Source organism: Stylophora pistillata, chromosome 12 (assembly GCF_964205215.1).
Source record: "Stylophora pistillata chromosome 12, jaStyPist1.2, whole genome shotgun sequence".
Taxonomy (NCBI): Eukaryota; Metazoa; Cnidaria; class Anthozoa; order Scleractinia; family Pocilloporidae; genus Stylophora; species Stylophora pistillata.
The window spans coordinates 11,202,053-11,226,271 of NC_142530.1; the positions used below are offsets into that span (position 1 = coordinate 11,202,053).

Sequence of the window (24,219 nt, forward strand, 5' to 3'; positions counted from 1 at the left end):
TTAGATTTGGATGAATGGGAGGGTAATTAAACATAGTTATTGTAGTTCGAAGAATTGAAATTAAATTATTAAAAACTCATGCATCTTTAAAGTAGACACGTGTACAAAATTGGTTTACGGAACGGGTGTGAAAAAGTAACTCTGAAAAAATCCAAAATAAAATTCAAACGATTCTACTCCTTGTAGATGAGTCTAAAAAGATGAAAAAACAAAAGGTATTACCTAAGGGATTGATACAATTGCAACTGCAGATGAATTGACTGTGAAGTAATGACTAATGGTAGTAAAGGGATTTGGAGAGGATTAGGTGGCGGTATGATAAAAGCATACATTGATACTGGGAGCACGTAAATATGAAATAAAAGATTCCATATACAACTAAGAGTGTAATCAGGGTTAATGTGTGATAAAAAGGATTGTTCGAAAGGGTGTGAAAAAAGTGAATTTACATAAAAATTGCATTCCTCAAGAGGTAAAGATGAAAGAGAATGGTGTAACGATTCTAAGAGGATTATGGTAGATTCTATAACAAATTCGTGTGAAATCTACAAAAAATGAAAAAGATGAATGTTTATGAGTGGGTTTCTGATACTGTGAAAATGCATGAGTTGCCTTCGCTCTAAAATCCCCTGGTGAATGGTGAATCTACTTCTAACGGAGATGTATTCAAATAACAAATGTGAAAATAAACAATAAAAAACACAACTGGGAAAGACAGAATGAAGTTGAAAAAATTGCTGCTCAAAAGTGTAAATAAATGAAATGTCTATGACATAATGGAGCCTTAATCGGTCGTTAAAATTAAGAACAAGTACTGTATTAAGGTCAACTAGTGCATGAAAAATGAAGGTGTTAGATAATACGTGTCGCTGTGCTATTGATAAAATAAAATCTCCCGGGGGTACCTGGAAAAAAATAATTCAATAAAAACAAAAATAAATATTGGCTCGTTCAACGTTGTGAAACAAAAATTGATGGGAGATCAAAAACGGCCAGAGGTAAATACTTTGATGAACAGAAATGGGGAAAAAGAAATAAAGGAATTTGTTAAATGATCTTTCTAAAAACGCAATGTGTGTATTAGAAAGATTGATACGATACGAATGACATATACGTACAAAATGAACCGTTAGAAGATAGTATACAAGTTATATTCGCGCTGAGTCATGATTGACAGGATAAACAATTGCTGCCTTTTTTTTAGTTTTTTGCACCCTTTACAGACCGCGCAGAGGACGTTCACTTATCGGAATACGTTTCTAAGGTGCTCGGGCACCTTCCTGAAACATTTTCCTCCAATAGAAAACGGACGCTTCTGGGCAGGCTTTGCTTGAAGTTTAAAGTGCTGCTACGATCAAATTTGGGGTTTCGTTTTTTATTACATATTTCGAAAATATATGTAAAAGTGACTTACCGTGCCAAGTTTGGAGTCCGAAATATGATCTGGAAGTGTGTTTATTTGCACTACAAGTTTCGTAAATGTTCTGCCGCCATTACTCGATTCAGAAAATGACCGGGAGTACGTGGCTAATTTCGCATTCAGGACGAGATATTTTTGGAAGCTTTTGGACGTTCTTTCTTTGGTTTTTTGACTAAAGCGAAAGTATGCCTGGTAGACGTTGTGTTGTTCAGGACTGTGGAAACATAAAGAACGATGAATTGGGGATTTCTATTCATAATTCTCCTGATTCGGGCAGCGTTAGACTAAAGTGGAAAAGGTTCGTGTCTATTCATCGGAAGGATTTCAAGCCAGTGGGAAAATTTACAGTGTGCTCCGAGCATTTCACAAGGGATTGTTTTACGCTTGCTTTTCCGATGAAAGGCATGAAAAGAAAGTTGAAGAAGGGGAAGTTTCCAACTATTTGGAAAAAATCCTTTGAAACACTATCAAAACGGAGTCGATGATCGGTGAGTGAAATTACAATTTATTTGCGCTGTGCTTATCATCATAATATTTATTTCCTCACTTACCTGTGACATCATTTTTTTTCTGGCATCGTTGTTCAATATTCGTGTAATGAATGCGCTGACTATTTAGACTTCACATATGGTTGCATGTGTTTTCATACTTTTCCGCGTTCTTCTCATAGTTACAGTAAAACGGGCATTGGTGAAAAAATGGGTATTTGCGCTGAGTGGACGTGAAGTCAATTCCCCAATTCCCAGACCTTTCCACGCAAGCGTAAAATTTAGAGAAAGTGAAGCTACATAGAAATCCGGCTCTCTATTTTTTGAGATATTACCTTGCTGTTACTATGAGATTTGACAGTACTCCAAAGTTCCCTCCAAGAAATCAGCAAATTTTGAGTTACACGCAAGTCTTAAAACGACCAAAAATGGACTTAGTCTGATTTCTACATTCTATAAGTTCGGTTACTGTTTGCGGGTTTTTTTTTTTTCAATACAGTCTGTATCCTGAAGAGGAGGTGCACTCTTTCAAAGGAAGTTCTGCACCTGAGGAGAGTGCTGACACTATGGGAGCTCCAAATCTCAACCCTGAGTGGTCTCCAGAAGTCGAGGGTGCTCTGAATGCAAGTCAGGGTTCTTTGGTTGAGGTAAATCCTGAAAGTGAGGGCTGCATCACTGGGACTAAGACGGGCAAGATAAGTGTTGTGCCGAGATGGCTTCAAAGGTCCTATGACAGCACTCGAGAGCCAAGGGATTCTAGGCACTATGAGGGTACTCATACCATACAGATCCTGGAGGCTGAGGGATTCGAAAAACTGCAGGATATAGATGAAGTTATGCAGATTGATGATTCATTAACGATTCCTGAAGTTGAACAGGTTTCCATGGTAGGTTCATAACTCTAATTACTGTTTAGTTGCATGTTTGTATTATCTTAACAATGGAAAACTACATGTGCAGTTATTTAACAGCAATACTAAGACACAAAAATTCTTAAGTCTTGCTATTACAGCCTGTATTCATGTTGAGGTTTGTTTTTTGTAGGATACTCCAACTGGACATGCTGGGAATTGCACAACATGCAAAACCCTGAGGAGTGAGGTGACTCAGTTAAAGGGCAAAGTCACAAGAATGTAGAATAAGTTAACCTCCAATAAAGATCAGTGGGTTGAAACCTTTAAGAGCATACAAGAGCCGAAGCAGTCGCTGATGGTGAATACTGGTGAGTCAACAATAATTTATGTTGATTAGTCGTATTAAGGCATAACTGCCATTTAATTTTTTAATAATAATTACAATATGGTGATAAAATGTTTTCATTCCATTTGTTTAAGCTATTCAAACTGATCCATGGGCAATAACAAATGGGACAGAATTAGGGCTAGAGGATGAATCAGAAGATGAGCAGAAAATGCAGGACAATGGATACAAAGAGTTTGAGTGTGACGAAGACCCTATATGGAGTCCTGAAGAAATCGAAAATGAATATAAAAAACTAAAGGAAGATGATGACTCAGTGAAGACTCATCAGAAGCCAAGGTACAAAGATGCAGAATCTATTGCATTCCCATCTTTGCTCTAACGATACTTTGGGAAGTGATTTAGGCTTAAAACTAAATCCAGTATGAGAGGATCTATTTCAGCGCAAGAATACATGAAATTCGTTTTTTAATTTAATCAGATAAGAATTGAAAAAAAAAAAAAAAAAAAAAAAGAGAGACATAGCCAGCCCATAGACTGGAAGTCCCAGTCCTAAGTGTTTGGTTTGTCCACTCTACCACTTGGGTGGGCTAGATAGCTTGAGGGCTCAAAGTTGTCATGTGTGCAATCAACAGAATTATTACAAAAAGGCATTTTTCAGAATTTATGTGAGATTAAGAACCAAATCCACAATTAGCCAGGTTTACAACAAGTTGAAAAAACCGGCAACACCCTGAGAAAAACAATAAAAATGTTTATCATTTTGTTATTGTTATTTTATTATTTCAGATGCTATGATTAAATGAGTATTTCCTTTCAATCATTTTTTACAGGTTGGATCTACAAGGAAAAAACATTCGAGAGGAACCGAAGGGAATTGTTTTCCTTTCCAAACTTCTTATTTTGTTTCAGTTCTGCCACTTGTGCTTCTTTCCCAAACCCAAACTTTCTGTATCACAGACAGGTACCTTATTAACCGTGGAAAGTTCCTGCAGTAATTGTAGCCAAACGAAAGTCTGGAAGAGTCAACCAGACCTGCTAGGAAAGTTTCCAGCAGGTAACCTGCTATTAAGTTTTGCAGTGCTCTGTGCTGGGGCATCCATCCGAAAGGTACTATTGGTATTTATGCACAAGGGTATATTGGCTTACCATGAGCCAACATACTATTATCACCAAAGGCACCTGATCCCCTCCATTATCTCCTTCTGGCAAAAATACCAGAAGAGGATACTGGAGACACTGAGGAACAAGGAAGTGGTAGTGGCTGGTGATGGTCGCCATGACAGTAGGGGACATTCTGCAAAGTTTGGTACCTATACAATGTTGTGCTGCACAGTTGGGCTTATCATCCACATTGTCCTTGTGCAGGTATAATTTTGAATCAGACTGTCAAACAAAAACCCTGCTACGTATGATGCACGATCCTCGCAGTAGATAGCGCTATTTATGCAATAGCGAAAATCAGACCTGAAAAAAAATCAGGCCTGTACGGGACTCGAACCACTTACCTCTGCGATACTAGTGCAGCGCTCTACCAATTGAGCTAACAAGCCAACTGGGAGCAGGCCGTTAAGTTGGTTCGTAATAAACCTGTGAAAGTGATAAATGAGATAGAATAAATATATGAAGTTCATATATTTTGAACTGCGGTATTAGATACGTATGATGCGCTCTCCCAGTTGGCTTGTTAGCTCAATTGGTAGAGCGCTGCACTAGTATCGCAGAGGTCAGTGGCTCGAGTCCCGTACAGGCCTGATTTTTTTCAGGTCTGATTTTCGCTATTGCATAAATAGCGCTATCTACTGCGAGGATCGTGCATCATACGTATCTAATACCGCAGTTCAAAATATATGAACTTCATATATTTATTCTATCTCAAAAACCCTGCTAATAACTATTCCCCCATACCTATAGTTAGTTCGTCTCTGCCAAAATACTTCTGTACTAATAAAGAGCTGGATATGCTTAACATATTCTTCTAACAGGTGGTAACTATGCTCTAGCAGTACTTATATACTTTAACCTCCCTATTTGCATCTGATGATTGATCTAGACAATGTAATCATATGAACCTGAGGCCATAATTTCTAAAGCCATGAACTTAAACAGCATTATTGTCAGGTTATTCACAAGTGCACCGATTTATGTCTCCCCTCTAGGCCAATGAAACAGGAAACATTTCTGGCATGGAATTCTTTGCCTTTGAAAAAGCATTTACCTTCCTCTTGGGGACTGGCCTGTCGATAAAGTCATTCATCTCTGACAGACACACCTCGTTTGCCAAGTGGATGAGGGAAGACTGTCCAAAAAAAATGTCGAGATATGGGGAAGCCAATTGTAGCTAATTTCTTTGATATATGGCATATTGGGAAAAGTAAGGAACCTCTATTGCAGTATCTGTAAATGCTAACACTTACTACAATAAGTATAAAGATACAGCACATGCCCCTTAACAAAACAATTCTCTTCCTTTAGCATTTTTAATTTCTTACATGTACTGACCATTTTAGTCATTGATATGTTTATTATACATGTGTTCATTCCAAGAGATCCAGAAGGTACTGACCAAACTCAGCAAAGAGAAAGGCTGTGAGATAATTGGGAGGTGGCGAAGAGCTTGTGTACGACATTTCTACTGGGCTGTTACCTCAACCACAGAACATCTTGGAGAACTAAAGCTTGCAAAGTTTTCCGCTTTTCTCTCTCATGTGATAAACAGGCACAAGGAACTGCCAAACAGACTTTTTAATACATGTGCTCATGGTGACATAACCAGTCCCCGGGTGTGGATGACAAAAGGTATGACAAACATCTCCTTTGTATGTCATTTTTGATAGCAAAGCATGTGGCCACATTATCAAGTATTCCTGGCTACCCTTACGTATAACCAACTGATATCATATCATGAAGACACAATTTTCCTAATACTTCAGTGGATTATGTGTTTTAGTGAATGGTGTTCACTTTTCAGTTAGATCTTATACAATATTAACCAAAACAGAAAGAACAAAAGCTAGCTTTGGGAGAGAATCATGGCATGTGGATACTTTCATTAGACCAATTTCTGATTCTCTTTCAGCATCAGAAGCATATGAAAAGCTAAGTGCTGCACTCAACAAAACTAGTCTTACAAAAGCAATTAAGAAGGCATCCTCTGTGGAACAAACCAGTGCTCTTGAGGGATACCACTCTGTGATAAATCAGTTTGCCCCAAAGATGTACGCATTCTCATACCTGGGTATGTTTTGCAGGTATGGATTCTTGATCAGTCTTCTCAAAGTAATAGTAAATAGTTATAAGGATTGTTATCTTTGAACAACTTAACCTATTTTATTTGCTCTGATTTTCTTACATTTGAGTCGGTAGCTACACTCCGCGTTTATGTTGTTGTTGTATTTTCACAGAACAATACTGGCTGCCCTACACTTTAATTGCAATATAAAAAGGGAAACAAAAGTAGATGAGGTTGAAAATCCTACTTTCCGAGTGACATACCCCAAGTTTAAGGATGGAGAGGCCACAGTGAGAGAAGCAAAGGTTTCAGCAAACTATGGTAAGAAAAAGAAAGTACTATGAAAATTCTTTAAAAAGTGTACCATAGCCATGTGTTATGGAATGTGTCTAGATCCTTCCAAATCACTAATAACAATGCAAAAAGTCGATACTGTTCCAAGATATATGAAACATCTTAAGCGAGGTATTTTGTTATTATCCAGATTATGTTGCTGACATCTACGACATTCTTACCAAGACAACCAGGGCAGAGCTGAAATTGTTGGAGGAGGAACTGAAAGGGGAGGTTCCAGACCCTATAAACACCATGTTGGACAGAGAAAGCAGGGAAGGCGCCTTGTCAAAATACCAGACAAGAAAAGAGAAAACAACAGTTCTTTGTCCTCCAACCTGCCCAGGTAAGCACATGAGTTATTAAATGCCATTCGACCCTTGAGTAGTTATCTAAAATAGTTTGCCTTAGAATGTATGGTTTAAATTTCAGAGGATGAAATTCAGATGACATTAGATAATTCAGGGAGACAAACTCGGCAGACATCTAACAGTGGCAGACGACCTCCTCACTGCTCTAAATGTGGCAAAAGAAGACTTGGTCACAAAATAGGGCAATGTGACATGACCGATGACGAATGATCAAATTGTGGAAATTCAAGCCAAGTGAAAAGAAAGAAACAATTAAAACTAATTATATTCAGGATGAATTACATTGCATTTGTATTACTTGTGTTCCTGAAAATTGGAGCAACATCACAATTCCTAGCCACTAAACTTGAGTTTACTGAACGCTAGAAGAACAGGGCTTCACACAGTGGGCAATTTTGTCATTCAACAACAAGCGAGTAAGTGGCTGAGAATTGTGAAGTATGGCTCATAAAATAGACCTTATTCCAAAATGGCCGTCAACCGGTATAAACTGGGGCGAGTGGCACCAAAACGAGGTCATAAGGGCCAAGTTTGCTTGTCCTGTAAACAAAATGCTTGCGGACGAGTATTCAAGCAACTACTGCAGATCGTTATTGGCCCCAATGACACATGACACTTTTCAAGAGCAAAATGTGCATTTATTATTCATTTTCTTCATCTTCGAATCCACGGTAGTGGCCATTTTCACTCGGAAATTGTTTCCTGATTTTATTGTAGACACAACAGGGCAAGGGGTACCCCCTGGAACTACCAATATAACTCCACAGCAGTCTTGTAAATTGGCGATAGGCCACAGACCTCAGGAATCTAGTGAGGGAAATAACATCACTGTTCATTCAAGGAAGGATTGGAGATAAATAAATACTCCTTTTAAAAATAAGCAGTGGGGTCAATAAAGCCATTTAGAAAATAAAAAATGTGATTATATGAGATCAGTCCAAGGCGATAAGCTTAGATGTATCAATTATTCAATGCTATGTAGGGTTCGATCGTTCCGATACAAAGTCAACAATACCCCAACTTACTCATCATCACTTTTGTTGCTTTGCCCACGAACAGTTGTGTACGACTTTCCAGCTCGTGTTTTTAGGCCCAGTGAAGCCACTTCCAATACGTGGCGGTTTAAGCAGACGCTTTCAAACCCTAGATGGAGGGTTATGCATACGTTCAAGTCTCCAATGGCTTCTTCCATGACTTCTTCGCAGCGACCTATCTCTTTACAGCAAATGCACTCCTCCGCTTTTTTCACAAGGCTGACAGAGCAGTTTGAGCACGAACACCTGCAAATAATGTGAAAATTTTGTCAAATGAAAGAAAAATACGTCGGTATAAAATCATTACTTGTCTGACCGCTTTAATCAAACTATCGCATAAAATCAGGACTACAGTTAATCACATAGCAACGATTTTACGACGGGTATTGGAAATTGGACAATAAAAATATAAATCTACAATCCATGATAATACCATACCATTCATTCGCTGGCACCTCTCCCGAATATCTTCGCTGAAACTATTTCTCCTCTTCTTCTTCGCGGTGAACTGTTTCGTTGTAGACGGCGGCTTCTTCCTCGGTGGCAAGAGGTTCGTAACTGTCGTCGTACGGCGCAAATTCAGAAAATTCCCCAATCACTTCGTCAACTATAAAACTTTCTTGATCACTTTCAGATGTGCAGGAAGAGGAATTCGACGGAGATGACATCTTAAATGTCTTATAAACGGCTCTAAACACACAAGCTTTTCCCAAATGCGAATATTTTGGTTGATGTTTCTACGGAGCAGTGGATAAATCACGTGGTCAAACGCAAGACCGCTTTAAGAGATCTCGCGGGCTATTGTTTTGCGAACTTTGTAATGGCGGACGGTATCTACGCACTTTTCAGTGGGAAATTTCCAGCCCCCGCACGCAAGTATCGTTCCAGTTTTTCGCTAATTGTATAATTTTAAACATATAGAAAAGATTTATGTTGAAAAAACCCGGAAACAAAAACAAAAATTTTCGTCGTAGTAGCACTTTAAGGGTGAACTGTTAATCGGGATGTTGTTAAAGGACCTCTTATCTAACCCGAGGACCTCTTTGTGCATGTAGCAAGGAACCGATTGGTGTCGGTTTGGACACCCCTGGTTCCTTCGTTCACTTGTTAGGACGTCATTCGTATAAAACTTTTTGTTATTTCAGTTGTTTGCGTATTGTAATACTGCTTTGGTAAGGTCTTGGCAAAGGCTACGTGCAAGCCAAATTTCATTGCAATCGACTAAATTCGCGCAAAGTTCTGAGCGTTTGAAATTTTGTTCAAAATGGCGGACTGGAGTGTCCTGTCCCAGGCTCCTCCCGGTATTTACACCAAGTCGAGGTACACTTTAACTCCCTCTATCTCCTCGGGGTTTTGACTTGAGACTTTCAAACAAAGGGATCGTCGAAAGGGGGAGAAGGCCTTGTGTGGAGATGTTTCTTATGTCGCACTAGAATAAATGAAGTACCCAGTTACCCAAAAATGACCAATTTTAGTGACACCTCGCGTCCATGGAATTTAACTACTTTCTAACATGTTTGGTGGTTGGACAGCACAATCTATGGACTTACTACTCGCGAAGAACCACGTCAAAATATTTTATTAGAGAGGAGATATAGTCAGTTAAAGTGACCCCTCTTGGTGCAATTTTTAGTGTTGTAGGACCCTTGTTATTCGAACTTGAGGACCTCCTATTCATGTTTGAATGATGATTGATGCTTGTTTTAAGCTGTGATATTGTTGGAGGACCCTTGTTATTAGAGCTTGAGGACCTCCTATTCATGTTTGAATGATGATTGATGCTTGTTTTATGCTGTGATGTTGTCAGAGGACCCTTGTTATTAGAATTTGAGGACCTCCTATTCATGTTTGAATGATGATTGATGCTTGTTTTATGCTGTGATGTTGTTGGAGGACCCTTGTTATTAGAAGTTGAGGACCTCCTATTCATGTTTGAATGATGATTGATGCATGTTTTATCCTGTGATGTTGTTGAAGGAGCCTTGTTATTAGAACTTGAGGACCTCCTAGTCATGTTTGAATGATGATTGATGCTTGTTTTATGCTGTGATGTTGTTGGAGGGCCCTTGTTATTAGAGCTTGAGGATCTCCTATTCATGTTTGAATGATTCTTTATGCGTTTTTCATGCTGTGACGATGTTGATGGACCTCCTTTTTTGGAACTTGGACACCTTTATTACAACTTCAGGCTCCTTTTTTTTTTCCCTTTCGTTATGTTCTTGCTCCTGTCAGGTGTTTCTTCCATCTAGCTTACAAATGGAAAAACCTACGTCCACAACATCCGAGGACCTGGACGATGTAATCAACCTCATGAAGCAGGCCCCCCTGGACGACCGGGATGCCCAAGACACATTTGACATCAGCCAAGGCATCGAATTTCAGCCCCCCGACGCCTATTATCCAACAGACACGGGGCAGTCCTTGGCCATGGCGCTATATGACTTCTATAACTTTGTGGTGGCCACTGAGTTTTGTAACCTGCGCCACGTCAGCTCCGTCACATGCAGGATGATGTCGCACGTCCAATACGTGTATCAGTCTATCGCCAAAAGGCGCTTTAAGTGCTCCCGAAGCCTTAAAGGCAAAGAGGTGGCTACACGCGCGCATAACGTCCTGAAGGATACCTGCAGATCCGTGGCCATGTGCCGCAGCGTGCAGCGGCTCCACAAGAGAAGGGTCGAGACCATGAGAAGAGAGGCCAACAGGGAGGGGGATGTGACCAATGATAGTGACGCAGACCCTGATTGGTCAACCCAGGTTAGTTGGCGCACCTTCTTACTAGCTTCATCACAAGCTCTTTGGTGTTCAACTTGAAGAAATCAATCAACTAACTTTCTCACCTAACTTCCTTAGGAGACAGACACGTTCGAAGACGGGGAGGTTCCCCAGGCTGAAGTAGGCCAGCAAGAGGATGGTGAGAGCGAAGAGGAGGGGGAGACCAGTCAAAAGGGGGCAGAGCCCGAGAAAGAGCCGAAGACCCTCGCTGGCAAGACAGCAAGAAGAAAGAGGCCCTGTCTGGTTCCTGGCTGTAAGGGTTTCTCTAGAGTAAATCTGAAGAGACATCTGACCAAGGTACACCTAGTATTATGTGTAATCTGTGTTCCCGTCCCCATGCAGAACATCAAGTCATAATCAAAATGTGCAAGTTAAAATTGTTCATTACTGCTCTTTGTTCAAGGTTCACTACTCCAAGGGCAAGCTGTCTAAGGACGACGTAGAGCGCCTCTTTGCCCTGTCCTGTGCAGGCTCAAAGAAATCTGGCCCTATCAGACAGTACGCAAAGAAGAAGAGCGTACCTCAGGTGAAGAGGAGGCGGTGGTGCCCCGTGGAGGGCTGCAACTTTCTTGGGGAGTACCTGCCCCAACATCTCACACAGGTCCATAAAATGGAACACAAATGTACGTCTGACCGTTTCTCCGTGTTTTGTAGATTACAATGCCTAACCAGGGTCTTTGAAAGTTGGTACTGTCACATGTCAACCCTCTATATTGTTTCTCATTGATGTGATTCTTCTATCTTCAAAGGTCAGAGATACAAGAACACACTCCGAATGGCCAGACATTATCAGGGCAGTCATGAGGAGATCGAAAGCTGGCGGCCACCTGTCTCAACACCTCTCCCCCCTAAGCCCACCTCTCCTCTAACGCCCACCAAAAGGCCCTTGGTGGAGATCTATACAGACTCCTCCTTGGATTCCCCTGCCATCTAAGAAGAGGAGAGAAGTGCCTTCAGAAGACCCATGGGAAGCAGTGCCTCCTACACCCCCCACACCACAATACCATCTGTGGCGCCTGTCTCAGACACAAAGGATGACCCGCAAGAGTCTGACTCTGCATCTGAGTAGGGGTATGAGAACGAGGAGGCATTCTTCAGTGAACCTAAGCCCCTGACGCCTCGCCACAGATGGTTGGTGGCATTCTACCACCACTTAGCCACCCCTGCAGCAGGGTTCCACCAAGAAATAAACTGGTAAGAATAAGGTCATGCCTTTACATTTCCAATCATGCCAACTCCATGGTTTTTATGTTCAAACCTGGGTTAAAGATTCATTATTTCATTTCGCTTTTGTTTTAGCCTGCAGCATGCGGTACAAGTGAGAAACCTGCTGGAACAGTTACAGCCATCTGGCAGTGACATCCAGGTGCTCTCCCAGGAGGATGGATGCAAGGTTTGGTTACATTGGGTTGTGCCCAATCTAACTAAGAAAGCAGCTGGAACCCTCAAGAGCTATTTGAACTTACTCCACATGTCCTTGGAGTTTCTTACAAACAAGGGCAAAAAGCCAGACTTGCCTGTTCTCACGAGTCAAGACAGCAAGATCCTGGCAGAGCTCTGTACCAGCCTAAAGGGATGGAGGCGCACCATAACCAAGCAAAAATCATCTGTGCGCTATGCAAAAATCCTCAGCAAGATGGAGAGGTACACTAATTTCAGAACTATCTGCCCTAAGTTTATTAGCCTCTGGCTATTACGTGCTACCCTGGATACATATATAATTCTTTATTGTTATGATTATTATCACTACAGTCTGATGAAGACCAGAGAGGTCCATGCCTTCATGGAATCTGAGCCATCAAAGGAGGGGCAAGTGGCCTTGGCAGCCGCCAAGAAGTCGACCAGCAGCCATGAGCTGAGCCTCTCGCAGTACACGGTGGCGAGGGACTACCTGCTGGTTGCCCTCACAAGGACTGTTGGGATGCGTCCTGGCTCCCTAGAGATGGCCACTCTTGGCCAGTTTCGTATGGCCAAGTGGGATCAGAAAGAACGAAGCAAGGTGATGCTGGTCACCGGCCACAAGCGGGAGGTGGAGGGACCTGCGCCCATTCCAATGAGCGAGGAAATGGTCGAGCAGCTAGAGGCATTTACCACCAAGCTCAGAGTGCTGGTGACGCAAGACTTTTCTGACTCCGGGAAGATCTTTCTGAAGTCCGATGGTGCGCCCTACCAAAAGGGCACGATCGGCCGGCGGATTACCGCCTTTGTCATCAAGAGCGGTGTCCGTGCCGACTGGCTGATCAGCGCCACGGACTTCAGAAAGTGGTTGGTCACAAGAATGAAAGATCACAAGCGGGCCGGCGTGCCCATAGATGAGGATCTGCTGCGGCACTTGATGTGCCACAGTGACTAGACGGCACAGACCTGGTAAGTAACATAGGAATACATTCATTTATACGCAGCTTTACGAACATGTCCTTCTCCCAAGCATAATGACATTGATACAATGTACCTCAGGGAAGATTTAACAGAGCTTGCAGCTGAAGTGTCGCAGCAGATCCAGCTGCATACAACATCAACATCGATGCCAAAGGAGACCGAGGCCACACTTATGGAAAGCTTGCCCACCAGCCCCTACCATGCACGTCGTTCCATACATGCTCTGACCCCAGAGAAGACTGCCGCCATTTCTGTCATCTTTCGAGATGACCTCTGGGAAAGAACATCTCCCTGGAAGAAACGCGTGGTGTCTCTCATATGGAGTGACGAGACACTGAGCAAGATCGTGCACTCCGGGGAGAAGGTGAAGCGGGTGGTGGACCGGGTGCGGTACTTGGGTCCAATCTCAGCAGCCTGTCGGCCCCACCAACCTCCCGGAGGATGACCCAGAAACTAGGACCCACACTTGTGTCCTCTCGCACCCACCAGAAGAAACTTCGCCTGCATCCCTTTTCTCTTCTGCCTTGGGCAGAAAGTCGTGGAGTGAGGAGAAGACAGAGCTTATCAGAACGGCCCTTGCCCACCTGGACAAGGTACCAACAAATAATGACATCCATTCAATCTTCTGTTCCTCTATCCATCTGGAGGCCATCTTGCGCAAAAATCCATTCGAAAGGATAAGGAACAAGGTGCACAACATGTTCAAGAAGCACCATTAGGAGACGATGGCTGGGTGCCTGCCAGAGAAAAAAAAAATAAAAAACTTTGAAAAAAAACAAAACAAAAAACCAAAAAAAAAGTCCGTGTGGTCACTGTTGTATCCTGTTGTCTGGTTCTGAGGGGTTCGTTAGGGATCAAGTGCGAGCTGGGGTAACCAATCCCCGGTGAGTGCCCCACGAATCACTCAGTCTCACGACAACAGGTACATCACATCACACGGCACCCGTTGTGTTTTTTTTTTCCTTGCGTCGTTGTGTTTTTTTTTCTCATTGCGTTTTTAACTCCGCCATTGCCAGTCCCAAGCCCGGATGAGAAAGGAGGAGAATTGGGCTTTGGGCTTGCATCCCTAGCCTGTGAAAAACACTTGAGCTGCACAAGATTCTTGTCAAAGTGTCAAGAGCTGAAGACTTAGTCTTGTTCTTAGCTAACAGATGTATCACAATGGAATAAAGTGTCATCGAAAGTTCTAATAGAGTACTTGTTCTTTGTTGTTGGAAGGGATAATGGACTTCAAGATTTTTTAATCAAACAACAACGTATTATATATTGTTAGAAAGGTCTTGACCATAGGAACATTTTGGTGTATTTAGATTTTATGAACCCTTCAATGCGCATGCGCTAGATGACCGCCACTGTTCACAAGGGCTAGGCAATCAACATGTTTTTGCAAGAAGTTTAAAACCTCAGACAAACTGTGCCTATGACTATGCCTATAATCCAGACCACGATAGCTGACTATGGCTGCGACTATGAAAATCACTCTGGCTATGACAATGGCTATGATATATTTATCTAAGTCATATAAGTAAGCTAAGGGGTGAAAGTGAGAATAACTTGTTTTAAGTCTTGGAGACCACTCTTAAACGCGCTAGAAGTTCCTTTTGGTGATCGTTAAACCTGTAGCAGGAGTTTCAGGGAAATTTAAAATTTTGACCAAAATGGCCATTCAAAAAAATCAAAGATGGCGGACATGAAAAAGGGTGCTCTCATGAGAACTGATCTAACTCCTTAACGTACCATAGGTTCTCCTTGCAATTGGAGACAACAATACATAAGGCATTGAACTAATAACGCGCCAAATATGAAAGCATTCTACCTAGAGACAAGGGAGTTACAGTTCTTTAAAGATTGACTGGCGAGACTTGAAAAATGGGCTAAGGAGTGAAAGTGAGGTAAACTCGTTTCGTGAAAAACTGCTATGTGCGCGAACCCGGTATAGTTACAAACCTCCTGAATGATCTGATCTGGCACTCATTAGAACTGAGACACAAAATTGCAAGACTTACTAGCATGTACAAGATAGCGAAGAAAAAATTGCCGTTAATATCCCAGAGTAGATATAGCGCGCCCCACACGTCTTAAACACTCCTACCATAGCAGTAAATTCATTAACATTGGCAGTAACAGTAATACCTATAAGTATAACTTCTTTACCAGAACTATAAAAGAATGGAACACACTACCTTCTTTTTATTAGACCAGCCAACTGTGGACAATTTTAAATCTACTATAATGAATTATCTTAGTTCCCTCCCCTTATTTTGTATATCTATTATTATTATTGTCATTGTTATTATTATTCATGCATTTACTTATTTCTCCTTGTAATGTTATAGCACCGCTTTTTTCTTGTAGTTTTTAGTTTTTCACATGCACATTTACAGTGATGGGAAACCTTTGTGAATTATAGTATATAAATAAATAAATAAATATGTAAGATGCACATCAATTGAAGAAGTTTGTCACTAAGCATTATGTTTTACTTAAATACAACAGTTCGCAAAAGTTTCAAGACAGATTTACATTAATTTTAAAATCAATATATAATATTTTTTTGACATATGAAGGTTTTCAGAGTGGAATGAAATTGCTGAGGTGGTTTGAAGCAGTGAATTTGAAGAAAGTGAGGATGAACAGATTGACATACTTGATGTGGAGGTATTAACACTGCTTTCACCAATAGCTTGAGTTTACTATCATGCAACAGCTTAACAGTAAAGTTGAGCAGGTATTCAATGTAAAGAAAATGTAATTGGCAGAAAATGCCAATTATTGTCTACTGCACTGAAAAGAAACTTAGTTAAAAATGGAGAACAGTCATCTAGGTCAGGAAAACCTAAAACTATCTGAGAAAACTAGGTGTAACTAATTCCCTATAGAGAGATTAACAGATGTCTTTCGCTTTGTTGCATTCACTAATAACTCTTGGACTAGGTAAAGATGTAAATCGCCAAAGTATGTGACTTGTGAAATATCTTTATTGTCACAGGTATTAGAATGAATGACTGGCAACAAGATTGGCAGCAAAGTTGCATATTGGTCAATACTTATGTCTTTGGTAGCTATAGACTTTGATAATTTGCCGTTTCGAAGATTAATGGAATTTTTTGGAAGATTGGTGACATGCCAAACATGAAGGGCACTATGGGAAGGTTTTTGGGGGCGCACGTTTGCTTGAAAAAGCAATAAGGTGAATGAAGACAACATTTCTAGCGATAAAAAGGCCGATATTACTCTTGAAGAAAGCAATTTATCGGGTGCTATAAACCACTTTCATAAATGGCTGCTGGATTAATACTCTTTTGTTTAAATTTAAATTAGCCTTTCTGGCCTCGTTCTCCAGTACAAAATTCAACAGAATACAAAAGAATACATTATCTCAAGCGAGGCCAGAAGGGCTAATTTAAATTTAAACAAAAGAATATTAATCCGGCAGCCATTTATGAAAGTGGACTATTCTATCTAAACCCACCAGAGCAATGTAGTAAAGTAGTTTTGAAAAGATGGCTTGCTTGTCGAGGTGGAAAGTCGGTGGAAGTCGAAATGAATTGATATCAAGGTTTGTGGTTTGTTTTGAGGCCTTTGAACTGTTTGAAGACTTCTTACAATAATTAATTACACAGCACAATCCTCTACATAAACAAAAATAGATTCAAGCTATTGAGTGACGATATTTAATAAGAAAAACTCGTTGTTAAATTGAAATTTAGAGAGCTTAAGCACCAGACGTTCTTGACAACACGAACGGAAGAGAAGCCGCGCAAGACTGGATCGAGGCCTTTGTTCTTGGCGCGAAATAGGAAGGTTAAGCAGTCGACGTTTTTAAGACACGGACTTCTACCCGTGTTAACATGTCCTTGCTAAAAGATGCTAGAGATATGACCTTAATGAGCAAGGGAATAAGTTTCTTTACTTCACACTCTTGACAGAATGAATAATTCGTCTTTCATATTTATTAGGCGTCTTGAAATTTACCACTTCATAGTTCTGTAAACTATGCGAACACACGAGCGGGCATGAAGTTTTCAGTGCATGATCTGGATGCCTAGAGGGCCATTTCTCTTTTTCTAAATTCGTTAACCACAGCGAGATTTGTTATTCTTATGTTTGTAGTCAGTTGCTCAAAACCTAGCAGACATGCATACGATATACAATGTGCAGTTACAAAATACAACCGATGCAGAAAGACAATCATCTATCTGATTTTGCACTTTGTTATTGTATCTAAATGTCGCTAAGTGTCTTAATTCTAGATTATCGCTCAAAGTAATTTGTGATAAGCTTAAACCTGGTTTAAAAAATCTTAGTTCTACATTTGATGATTCAAATGGACATGAAATCAAATGACTTAACTCACCCAGACTTGGCGAGAAGATTGTCTGCCATTGTCGAATCCCATTTAATCTATCGATTAAGCAAAAACCACTTTACGCGCTACGAAAACGTTTTTTAATCACATGAAAAGCAGAAGAGCTTTTTATGGTTTTGAGTCAATAATTTATCTCCTATAAACAAAATAACAGCATAGTTTTGTGGCGTCCTACCTTCAACCTGAAAAGTGGCGTTCTGGCGTCTGCGACGTACTACACGAACGTTATGACATGCGCAATATGTACCTAGTTCCTCTAACGACTTCCGGTAGGCGTTCGTGACCTCAAGAACGTGTGGTGCTTAAGCTCTCTATTGTAGTCTTGTAGCTGTTGTTTTTAGTATTCTTGAGTTATACCAACTTTATTTTAGACTACCAGGTCCAATTTTTTATTAATGATATGCTTTTTCTTATTTATTTTGTTGTTGTATTAATTTAAGAGTCAAGGACTATACCAAAAACGGTCTTGACAAGAAGTTGGTTGACCCTGACAACGGTGTAAACATTGCACAAAAGATGCTGAAGCTTGGCCTCACCGAGGAGATAGTCAGTCCTGAAATCAAAGAAAACTTTCCTTCCAATGGATTTACCTTTGTGTTAGGTCAATTACCAAAGATCTGTTACAGCCACATATTGAGGATGTGGAGTTACGCAAGTAGCTTTCAACAGAAAACCCTATAGTGAAAGGTTACAACTTCTATAAATCTGGACATGTCTTGCAAATATGGACTAAACAAGAAAATAGTCTTCACTATGTGAGAAGCAGAGTTTTGCCTTCTATGACAAAGACGAAGGTTTACACAGTAAACATTATTTTTCATCCCAGTGGAAATATTTCAAAAGCATACTGTGGCTGTCCTGCAGGCATTGATAGCAGGTGTAATCACCTTGCAGCTACTCTATTTGCAATAGAAGTACAGAGCACTTCAGAAGCCAGGTCAGATGATAATGTTGCTACTTCTAATAAAAATTTACCTTATACTTCTAAGCCCTGTTCATGGAATGTTCCTAGCCGCAAGAGGAAAGTTGAAAATTCTACAATTCAGTCAATTACCTTTAAAAAACATGAATATGATAAAAAGGAAAAACATACATCAAGGGAGAAGTCTGATGTAAGAGCACCTCATAAACAAATGGTTGATGTTGAGAGTCAAAAGGCTTTTTTATCTTAGGGTGAAAGAAGTGGAAGCACTTACTGGAAAAAGAATGGCATTGAGTTTTAAATTCCTGCATGCTGTCCCTACTACCACTACACCGCCACAGAGCAGTAACAGTGCCACAAGTACTAACTCCAATCAAAATCTTTGGGAGCTATCACTACCTGAGAGTCGTGGTCCTCTGTCATCGAATGATATCGCTGTCAGAGCTGATAGTATCAAAAAGGCTTTGTACAATTCTGTCCAGAAAAGGGGTGAAATTGAAAGGAAAACTAGAGAACAGCAAAGCCCTGCCTGATAAAAGAAAATTGTTTCGGACTATGGCTCTGTCGATCAGTTTTAGGCTAGTTCCCGTTACTGAGCGGAGCTAATCCCCGTTTACTGGTCTAGTCCTTCAAGTATGTGCCATGTTTACAAGTTCTCTAGTGGCAATATTTGCCAGGCTCATTAGCTCCTGAAAAGCCATCAAAAAGATACGAAAAATATCATTCCACTTTTCGTTGATATGGTTGCATTGTTGAAAAGTCACTTTGTCTTTCTTTGAGTAACATAGCTTTCACAGTATAATTGCAGCATAATTCATTCCTCTAATGTCTCAGTTTCACGGCCCAAAATTCCAGGAAATACGTTTTCCAGCACTCCAGTTTTCAAAAAATTTTCTGGGGTGAGGATGCCCCAGACCCCCTACAAACAATGGGCTGAAGCCCATCAAATGGGTCCTCAGGACTCACAACAGTCTACTTTTCAAAAAAACTCTGGCTACTTGAAAACTTAAAGAAAACCTTAAGCGTAAAGGAGAAACTGTGTTGACCCACCTTGCCGATCTGAAGAAGCTAGTGGCTCACTGCAATTTTGGCACAAACCTTTACAAAGCCTTGTGAGATAGGTTGGTGTGTGGCCTTTGCAATGTACAGACACATATGCATTTGCTCTCAGATGCCAAACTGAAATATACCGAAGCCGTGGAGATCGCTGTAGCGATGGAAACAGCCCTTCATGATGCTTCAGAATCGCAAAGTGAGTTTCACTCAGAACAGAACCTGGTGTAGCCGGGAACTTATGGTGTTGGACGAGGAATTATCTTTGGAAGAACGCAAGTCACAACGATTAATGGCTCCCAATCTCAAGCTCTGCCAGTTACGTTTGGTGTACCACATGTACAGGGATCTGTGCTTGGCCCCACTCTGTTTTCCCTCTCTTTTAATGACCTGCCCAATATCACTGAGAGAATAGATGGTGACCCACAGCTGCACATGTACGCAGACAATACTGCCATTTATGTCTTGGCTCTGAGTTATGATCTGGTGGCTCCCAAGCTAAATGAAGTCCAAGCAAAGTTATGTACATGGAGTTGTGAGAACTGTCTCTGCCTCCATCCTACTAATTCGGAGCATATGCTGCTCAGTGGATGTAGGCAACTGACTGGGCCAGACAAAGCTGTTAAGATGGGTAGTTATGTTATCGAGGAGGCTGTTTCTACAAGATGCTTAGGTGTCTAGATAGACGATGGTCTTAAATGGGATCATCGTTTATCGGAAACTAGTGAAGTTGTTCACAAAGAAGTTGAACTTACTGAAATCATTGTACTTCTTGCCTAAACAGGTGAGAATTGATTTCTATTTTATGGTTAGGATTTACTTCAAGTTCCTTGGAATGTTGTAGAGATCTGTGAGTCTGTTGATGATCAGTATGACATGTGGAAGACACTTTTTGAAAGTGTAATAGATAACACATGCCGAGAAAGAAGATTAGATTAGATTAAAGAAAAGGACGATATAACAAAAGAGAAAGTATGTGCAAATGTTTGCTCATTATTGCACACCTGAAACCTGGGAGCTCGAAAGAAATTGGAGGAACCGTGCGACAAAAGAGATGCAACGAGCCATCAAGGCATACTAAAGCAGGAAATCTGACAAACTTCAACAAAAGCCAAAGGAGTTCGATAAAACCTTCCAACCATTCCTAAGTAACAAGGGTAGAGAGGTTGAGAAAATAGCCATTGAGATTAACGGGAAAACAGTCACAAATCAGAGCTCAGTGGCGGACTAGCTGTGCGACTATTTTTCAACAATTGCAAATGAAATTGGTGGTCATCAATTGGGGCAAGACTTTAAGAGACATCCTAGTGTTGTCGTGATCCAGCAAGTCAACCAAAACATGCATTTCAGCTTCAACGAAATTAAGGTCAGTGCAGTAGAAATAGAACTTTAAAAGCTTAACAGCTCCAAGGCCTCTGGATGGGATGGAATTGCTCACAAGATCTTAAAGCTGTCAGCCAAAGGGATAGCACCATCACTGACTAGACTCTTTAACACAATAATAAGAAAACGAGAATGGCCAAGCACATGGAAGATGGGACAATGGACACCATTGTTCATAAGGGGAGAAAGAACACACCATTCTAATTATCGACCGATAATGGTCTTAAACTCAATAAACAAGCTGTTCGAGTCATTGCTTTGCCAACAAATAACTGCAGCCATGGATTCACAACTGTATGGAAAAATGGCAGCATTTAGAAAACAACATAGCTGCAAGACAACTCTGTTAAGCTTAACAGAGGATTGGAAGATGGCTGCCGATAAGAGGAGATGTGTAACTGCATCATCCACCACCCTTTTTACAGTTCCTGGTGCCATATTGGATGTGTAACCGTGCAAACATGATAGCGAGGTTAGTGTTGAGTCGCGTTGCGTGTTCTAGCTAGAGTTTAGTGAAATGTGGTGGTGCTCTGTCCTTTTCATCAAGATATTTCGACAATGAATGATACTTTCCCTACGCAGGATATTCCTCCTTCTTCTTCGAAAAGAAGAGAAAGGCACTGTGCCGCTTTTTGGTTGTGCTAATTAACAATTATTCCAGGCGCGCGCGTTGGATATGAGATGATAGATAGCTAATGAGGCGCATAGTGCCGAGTTGGCTATAGTCATCTCATATCCAACAAGCGCGAGTGGAATAATTGTTTTATTAAAAAAAATGCTCCTATGATGTTAGACAAATCTTCTCTACTTTATTTTGTAAGAAGAAACCGGATGTTACAATGTACAGATATTAGATTACGGTCTATTGGCTCATATACCATAACGGCTAAGCCAATAAAAAGTCTTGAATTGCATTATCCAAGGATCCAGTTTTTAATAATAGCTATTATGACACAACAGGCAATCCAACAGGTCTGCATTTCTTCTCGTTTCCGAATGATGTCCAGCAGCGAATCAGATGGTGCAATCTCCTGAAGCACCAGCAGGGAAAGGATGGATTCTTCATCACAAAATCAACTATTTTGTGCTCAGAACATTTCAAAACAGAAGACATGCGAAAAAAAGTGGGCAGGTCGCTGGAAATTGATGAAAGGTTTATAATGTTTGTACCATTGTTTTGTTGCTTGGATACTGAAAGAAAATGCCTGCTTTGATTTTCGGTATTGTAGCGTTTATGCTGGGATTTTTTCTCCTTATTAAAAAGGTGACATTTATATTTCTTTGTGCGCTGTGGTCTTCTTATACGATATCTGTGAACTGAATGTAAAATTATAAAATTATAATGTAAAATTAAAATGCAAAATTAAAATGTAAAATTAAAATGTAAAATTAAAATGTAAAATTAAAAATTTATAAAATAATGAGTTTTATTATTATATATATGGGCAGAACCATCTTGATTTAACTAATCAGTACCGAAAAAAACACGGAAAATGCCTGGTTAAAGGGGCCCAGTAGCAACAGTGACAACTCAAGAAGAGTCATTTGAAGTTGAACACAAATTATTTCAGCAAGAAGTTGAAGCAGCTGTGTCAACTGTCAATGCTGCTTGATCTTCACCAGCCTTGCAACAATGAGATGTCCTTAAGCTGCAACGTGAAATGGAGCTACTGCAAGTACAATTAGCTGACTTGAAAGAAAAACTAAGTGAAGTTGAAAATGAGAGGGATATTTTAATGGCGCGCCACTTTTAAATTGACAAACTTAAAGATGACGAGTCTGCAGCTCTATTTTATACTGGATTCTCAATTTTTACCTTACTGAATTGAGACAGTTTTTCAGATCACCCTCATATTATTAGCTTTAAATGATTTTCCTTATGCTTGGGACGGGTCAACCTCTGTGGAGAATTCATCTGTGGGGATTTACCACAGCATCCTGCATAAATTATTTTCAGCAGGGGAAAAAATCAGTTTTTATAAGAGGTGTTTCATTTTTTAACTATTTAAATGCTTACTTATGTCGATGTTTAGGAGTAAATACTGGTCCACAAGTAACTAAACAACCTGATTACCTTTCATGAACACTTTATAGTAAATTTCTGACTAACCCTCCAGAAAAAAAAAATTAGTTTATTACTTCTCTCAAAATTTGGCGGGAAAAATGTTTGCTGAATGGCATTTTCGTGTAATTTTTAACAGTGGCCTTAGCAATTTACTTAGAAATACCAATTTTAAGTTTGCTGTATTTTAATAAAGGTACAACACGACACAGATACAAAAATTTTCTCTAAAAGTAATCCACAAGCATTTGACAAACAGCACTGCAAAAATTGCAAAACTAGTAAAAATGAACTGAGAGCTGGACTTGATTGATTGATCTGAAAATTCACAAAAGACATGTGAAGAGAAAGATGAAAATCCAGGGTTAGCATGTACATCCCAGCTCCAAGTGTCACAAGAAAGATGTTGGAGAAAACATTTCCCTCGACCAGTCATGGAGGTTGTTGTTAAAAAGACTAAAATAAATGAGTCAAGCAGCCCATGAGGTGCTGAAGGTGTGAAATGCCTGCCGTATGAAGCACGCAAACAGCCTAACTATGATCCTGTACAAGAACATACTTTTAAATCTGAACCTTCCACACTTGAAATGAGCTGCTTTACTTGGAGGCATTTCTAAGTTTCGTGAACTTTTCTTTTCTTTTCTCTTGTGTGATGTGAACACAGAAGGGACAAGTCCAGCTCTCAGTTCATTTTTACTTGTGTGGGTTCTTAATCTCGCCTGGCCTGAAGTGTCTGGAGCATACTTTTGTAGCCTCAGTCAACTTGAAGTACATCCCTCCATCCACTTCCTTAACTGAAGGTCATCGATCAGAACGATATTTTGCCTCCATTTTCATGACGGCAGCCTCTCTTCATGCATTCTGGCACACAGAAGTGAGTGGGCATTTTGTTCTTGATAATTATGTTATTGCGATCAGTAATTAAACTAAATTGAACAGTTATATATTGTAGCAGAATAAAGCAATCAACACCTTTTGAACCTGTGATTTGTTTACAACTCAAACAAAACACAGCCCCACTGTGTTTCCATACCAAAATCAATCCCAGTCTGGCACACCATCAGCCATGATGAAAGTTGCATATGAAAGAGCCTTGCACTCAATTTGTAGGAAATCTTATAGGAGGCCAGATGGTAAAGCTGAAACCGTGTATAATGCACTTATGAATCTCATGGAAGAATAAAACATCGGCTGCAGA

At 40.4% G+C, this 24,219-nt stretch overlaps 4 protein-coding genes across 10 annotated transcripts; 3 read left to right on the forward strand and 1 right to left on the reverse strand.

Annotated features, from left to right (window-relative positions):
- Nucleotides 1-1,528: 1,528 nt before the first annotated feature.
- On the forward strand, nucleotides 1,529-8,500 carry LOC111331077 (uncharacterized). 2 transcript variants are annotated; one of them, XM_088740669.1, is made up of 6 exons: nucleotides 1,529-2,795; nucleotides 2,953-3,130; nucleotides 3,243-3,447; nucleotides 3,942-4,476; nucleotides 5,268-5,482; nucleotides 5,656-5,791. In XM_088740669.1, the coding sequence occupies exons 2-5, from the start codon at nucleotides 3,118-3,120 to the stop codon at nucleotides 5,451-5,453; spliced, it is 939 nt and encodes a 312-aa protein (XP_088596795.1). In that variant the 5' UTR covers nucleotides 1,529-2,795; nucleotides 2,953-3,117; the 3' UTR covers nucleotides 5,454-5,482; nucleotides 5,656-5,791. The 2 variants fall into 2 exon arrangements, with proteins under 2 accessions (XP_088596795.1, XP_088596794.1); XM_088740668.1 differs by lacking the exons at nucleotides 1,529-2,795; nucleotides 2,953-3,130; nucleotides 3,243-3,447; nucleotides 3,942-4,476 and adding exons at nucleotides 6,188-6,359; nucleotides 6,513-6,661; nucleotides 6,825-7,019; nucleotides 7,106-8,500 and having other exon boundaries at nucleotides 5,283-5,482; nucleotides 5,656-5,907.
- Nucleotides 7,686-8,236, reverse strand: LOC111331079 (uncharacterized). The gene is made up of 2 exons (XM_088740672.1): nucleotides 8,070-8,236; nucleotides 7,686-7,851 (listed from the first exon to the last, which is right to left on the reverse strand). The coding sequence occupies exons 1-2, from the start codon at nucleotides 8,234-8,236 to the stop codon at nucleotides 7,686-7,688; spliced, it is 333 nt and encodes a 110-aa protein (XP_088596798.1).
- Nucleotides 8,501-11,782: 3,282 nt separating the features above from the next.
- Nucleotides 11,783-18,179, forward strand: LOC111331049 (uncharacterized). Of its 6 annotated transcripts, none has more exons than XR_015993863.1 (6): nucleotides 11,783-12,047; nucleotides 12,153-12,497; nucleotides 12,606-13,220; nucleotides 15,800-15,890; nucleotides 16,222-16,290; nucleotides 18,042-18,172. XR_015993863.1 is itself a non-coding variant. In XM_088740671.1 (4 exons), the coding sequence occupies exons 2-3, from the start codon at nucleotides 12,325-12,327 to the stop codon at nucleotides 13,204-13,206; spliced, it is 774 nt and encodes a 257-aa protein (XP_088596797.1). In that variant the 5' UTR covers nucleotides 11,783-12,047; nucleotides 12,153-12,324; the 3' UTR covers nucleotides 13,207-13,220; nucleotides 13,311-14,409. The 6 variants fall into 6 exon arrangements, 2 of the variants coding, with proteins under 2 accessions (XP_088596797.1, XP_088596796.1); XR_015993862.1 differs by having other exon boundaries at nucleotides 16,222-16,422; nucleotides 18,042-18,169; XR_015993864.1 differs by having other exon boundaries at nucleotides 16,222-16,271; nucleotides 18,042-18,141.
- A 104-nt stretch (nucleotides 18,180-18,283) lies between these two features.
- LOC148718810 (uncharacterized) lies at nucleotides 18,284-19,056 on the forward strand. The gene is made up of 2 exons (XM_088740003.1): nucleotides 18,284-18,538; nucleotides 18,774-19,056. The coding sequence occupies exons 1-2, from the start codon at nucleotides 18,381-18,383 to the stop codon at nucleotides 19,054-19,056; spliced, it is 441 nt and encodes a 146-aa protein (XP_088596129.1). The 5' UTR covers nucleotides 18,284-18,380.
- Nucleotides 19,057-24,219: the final 5,163 nt, after the last annotated feature.

What these genes read in the sequence shown, in the direction of transcription:
- LOC111331077 (XM_088740668.1), top strand. Translation starts at nt 5,431, where the DNA reads ATGGGGAAGCCAATTGTAGCTAATTTCTTTGATATATGGCATATTGGG. An exon ending in AAAGGTTTCAGCAAACTATG is followed by an intron (nt 6,662 to 6,824) that starts GTAAGAAAAAGA and finishes GTTATTATCCAG; the next exon opens with ATTATGTTGCTGACATCTAC. An exon ending in TTGTCCTCCAACCTGCCCAG is followed by an intron (nt 7,020 to 7,105) that starts GTAAGCACATGA and finishes TTTAAATTTCAG; the next exon opens with AGGATGAAATTCAGATGACA.
- LOC111331079 (XM_088740672.1), bottom strand. Translation starts at nt 8,236, where the DNA reads ATGGAAGAAGCCATTGGAGACTTGAACGTATGCATAACCCTCCATCTA. An exon ending in AGCAACAAAAGTGATGATGA is followed by an intron (nt 7,852 to 8,069) that starts GTAAGTTGGGGT and finishes TTCCCTCACTAG; the next exon opens with ATTCCTGAGGTCTGTGGCCT.
- LOC111331049 (XM_088740670.1), top strand. Translation starts at nt 12,325, where the DNA reads ATGTCCTTGGAGTTTCTTACAAACAAGGGCAAAAAGCCAGACTTGCCT. An exon ending in ATCCTCAGCAAGATGGAGAG is followed by an intron (nt 12,498 to 12,605) that starts GTACACTAATTT and finishes TTATCACTACAG; the next exon opens with TCTGATGAAGACCAGAGAGG.
- LOC148718810 (XM_088740003.1), top strand. Translation starts at nt 18,381, where the DNA reads ATGACAAAGACGAAGGTTTACACAGTAAACATTATTTTTCATCCCAGT. An exon ending in CAGAGCACTTCAGAAGCCAG is followed by an intron (nt 18,539 to 18,773) that starts GTCAGATGATAA and finishes TTTTTATCTTAG; the next exon opens with GGTGAAAGAAGTGGAAGCAC.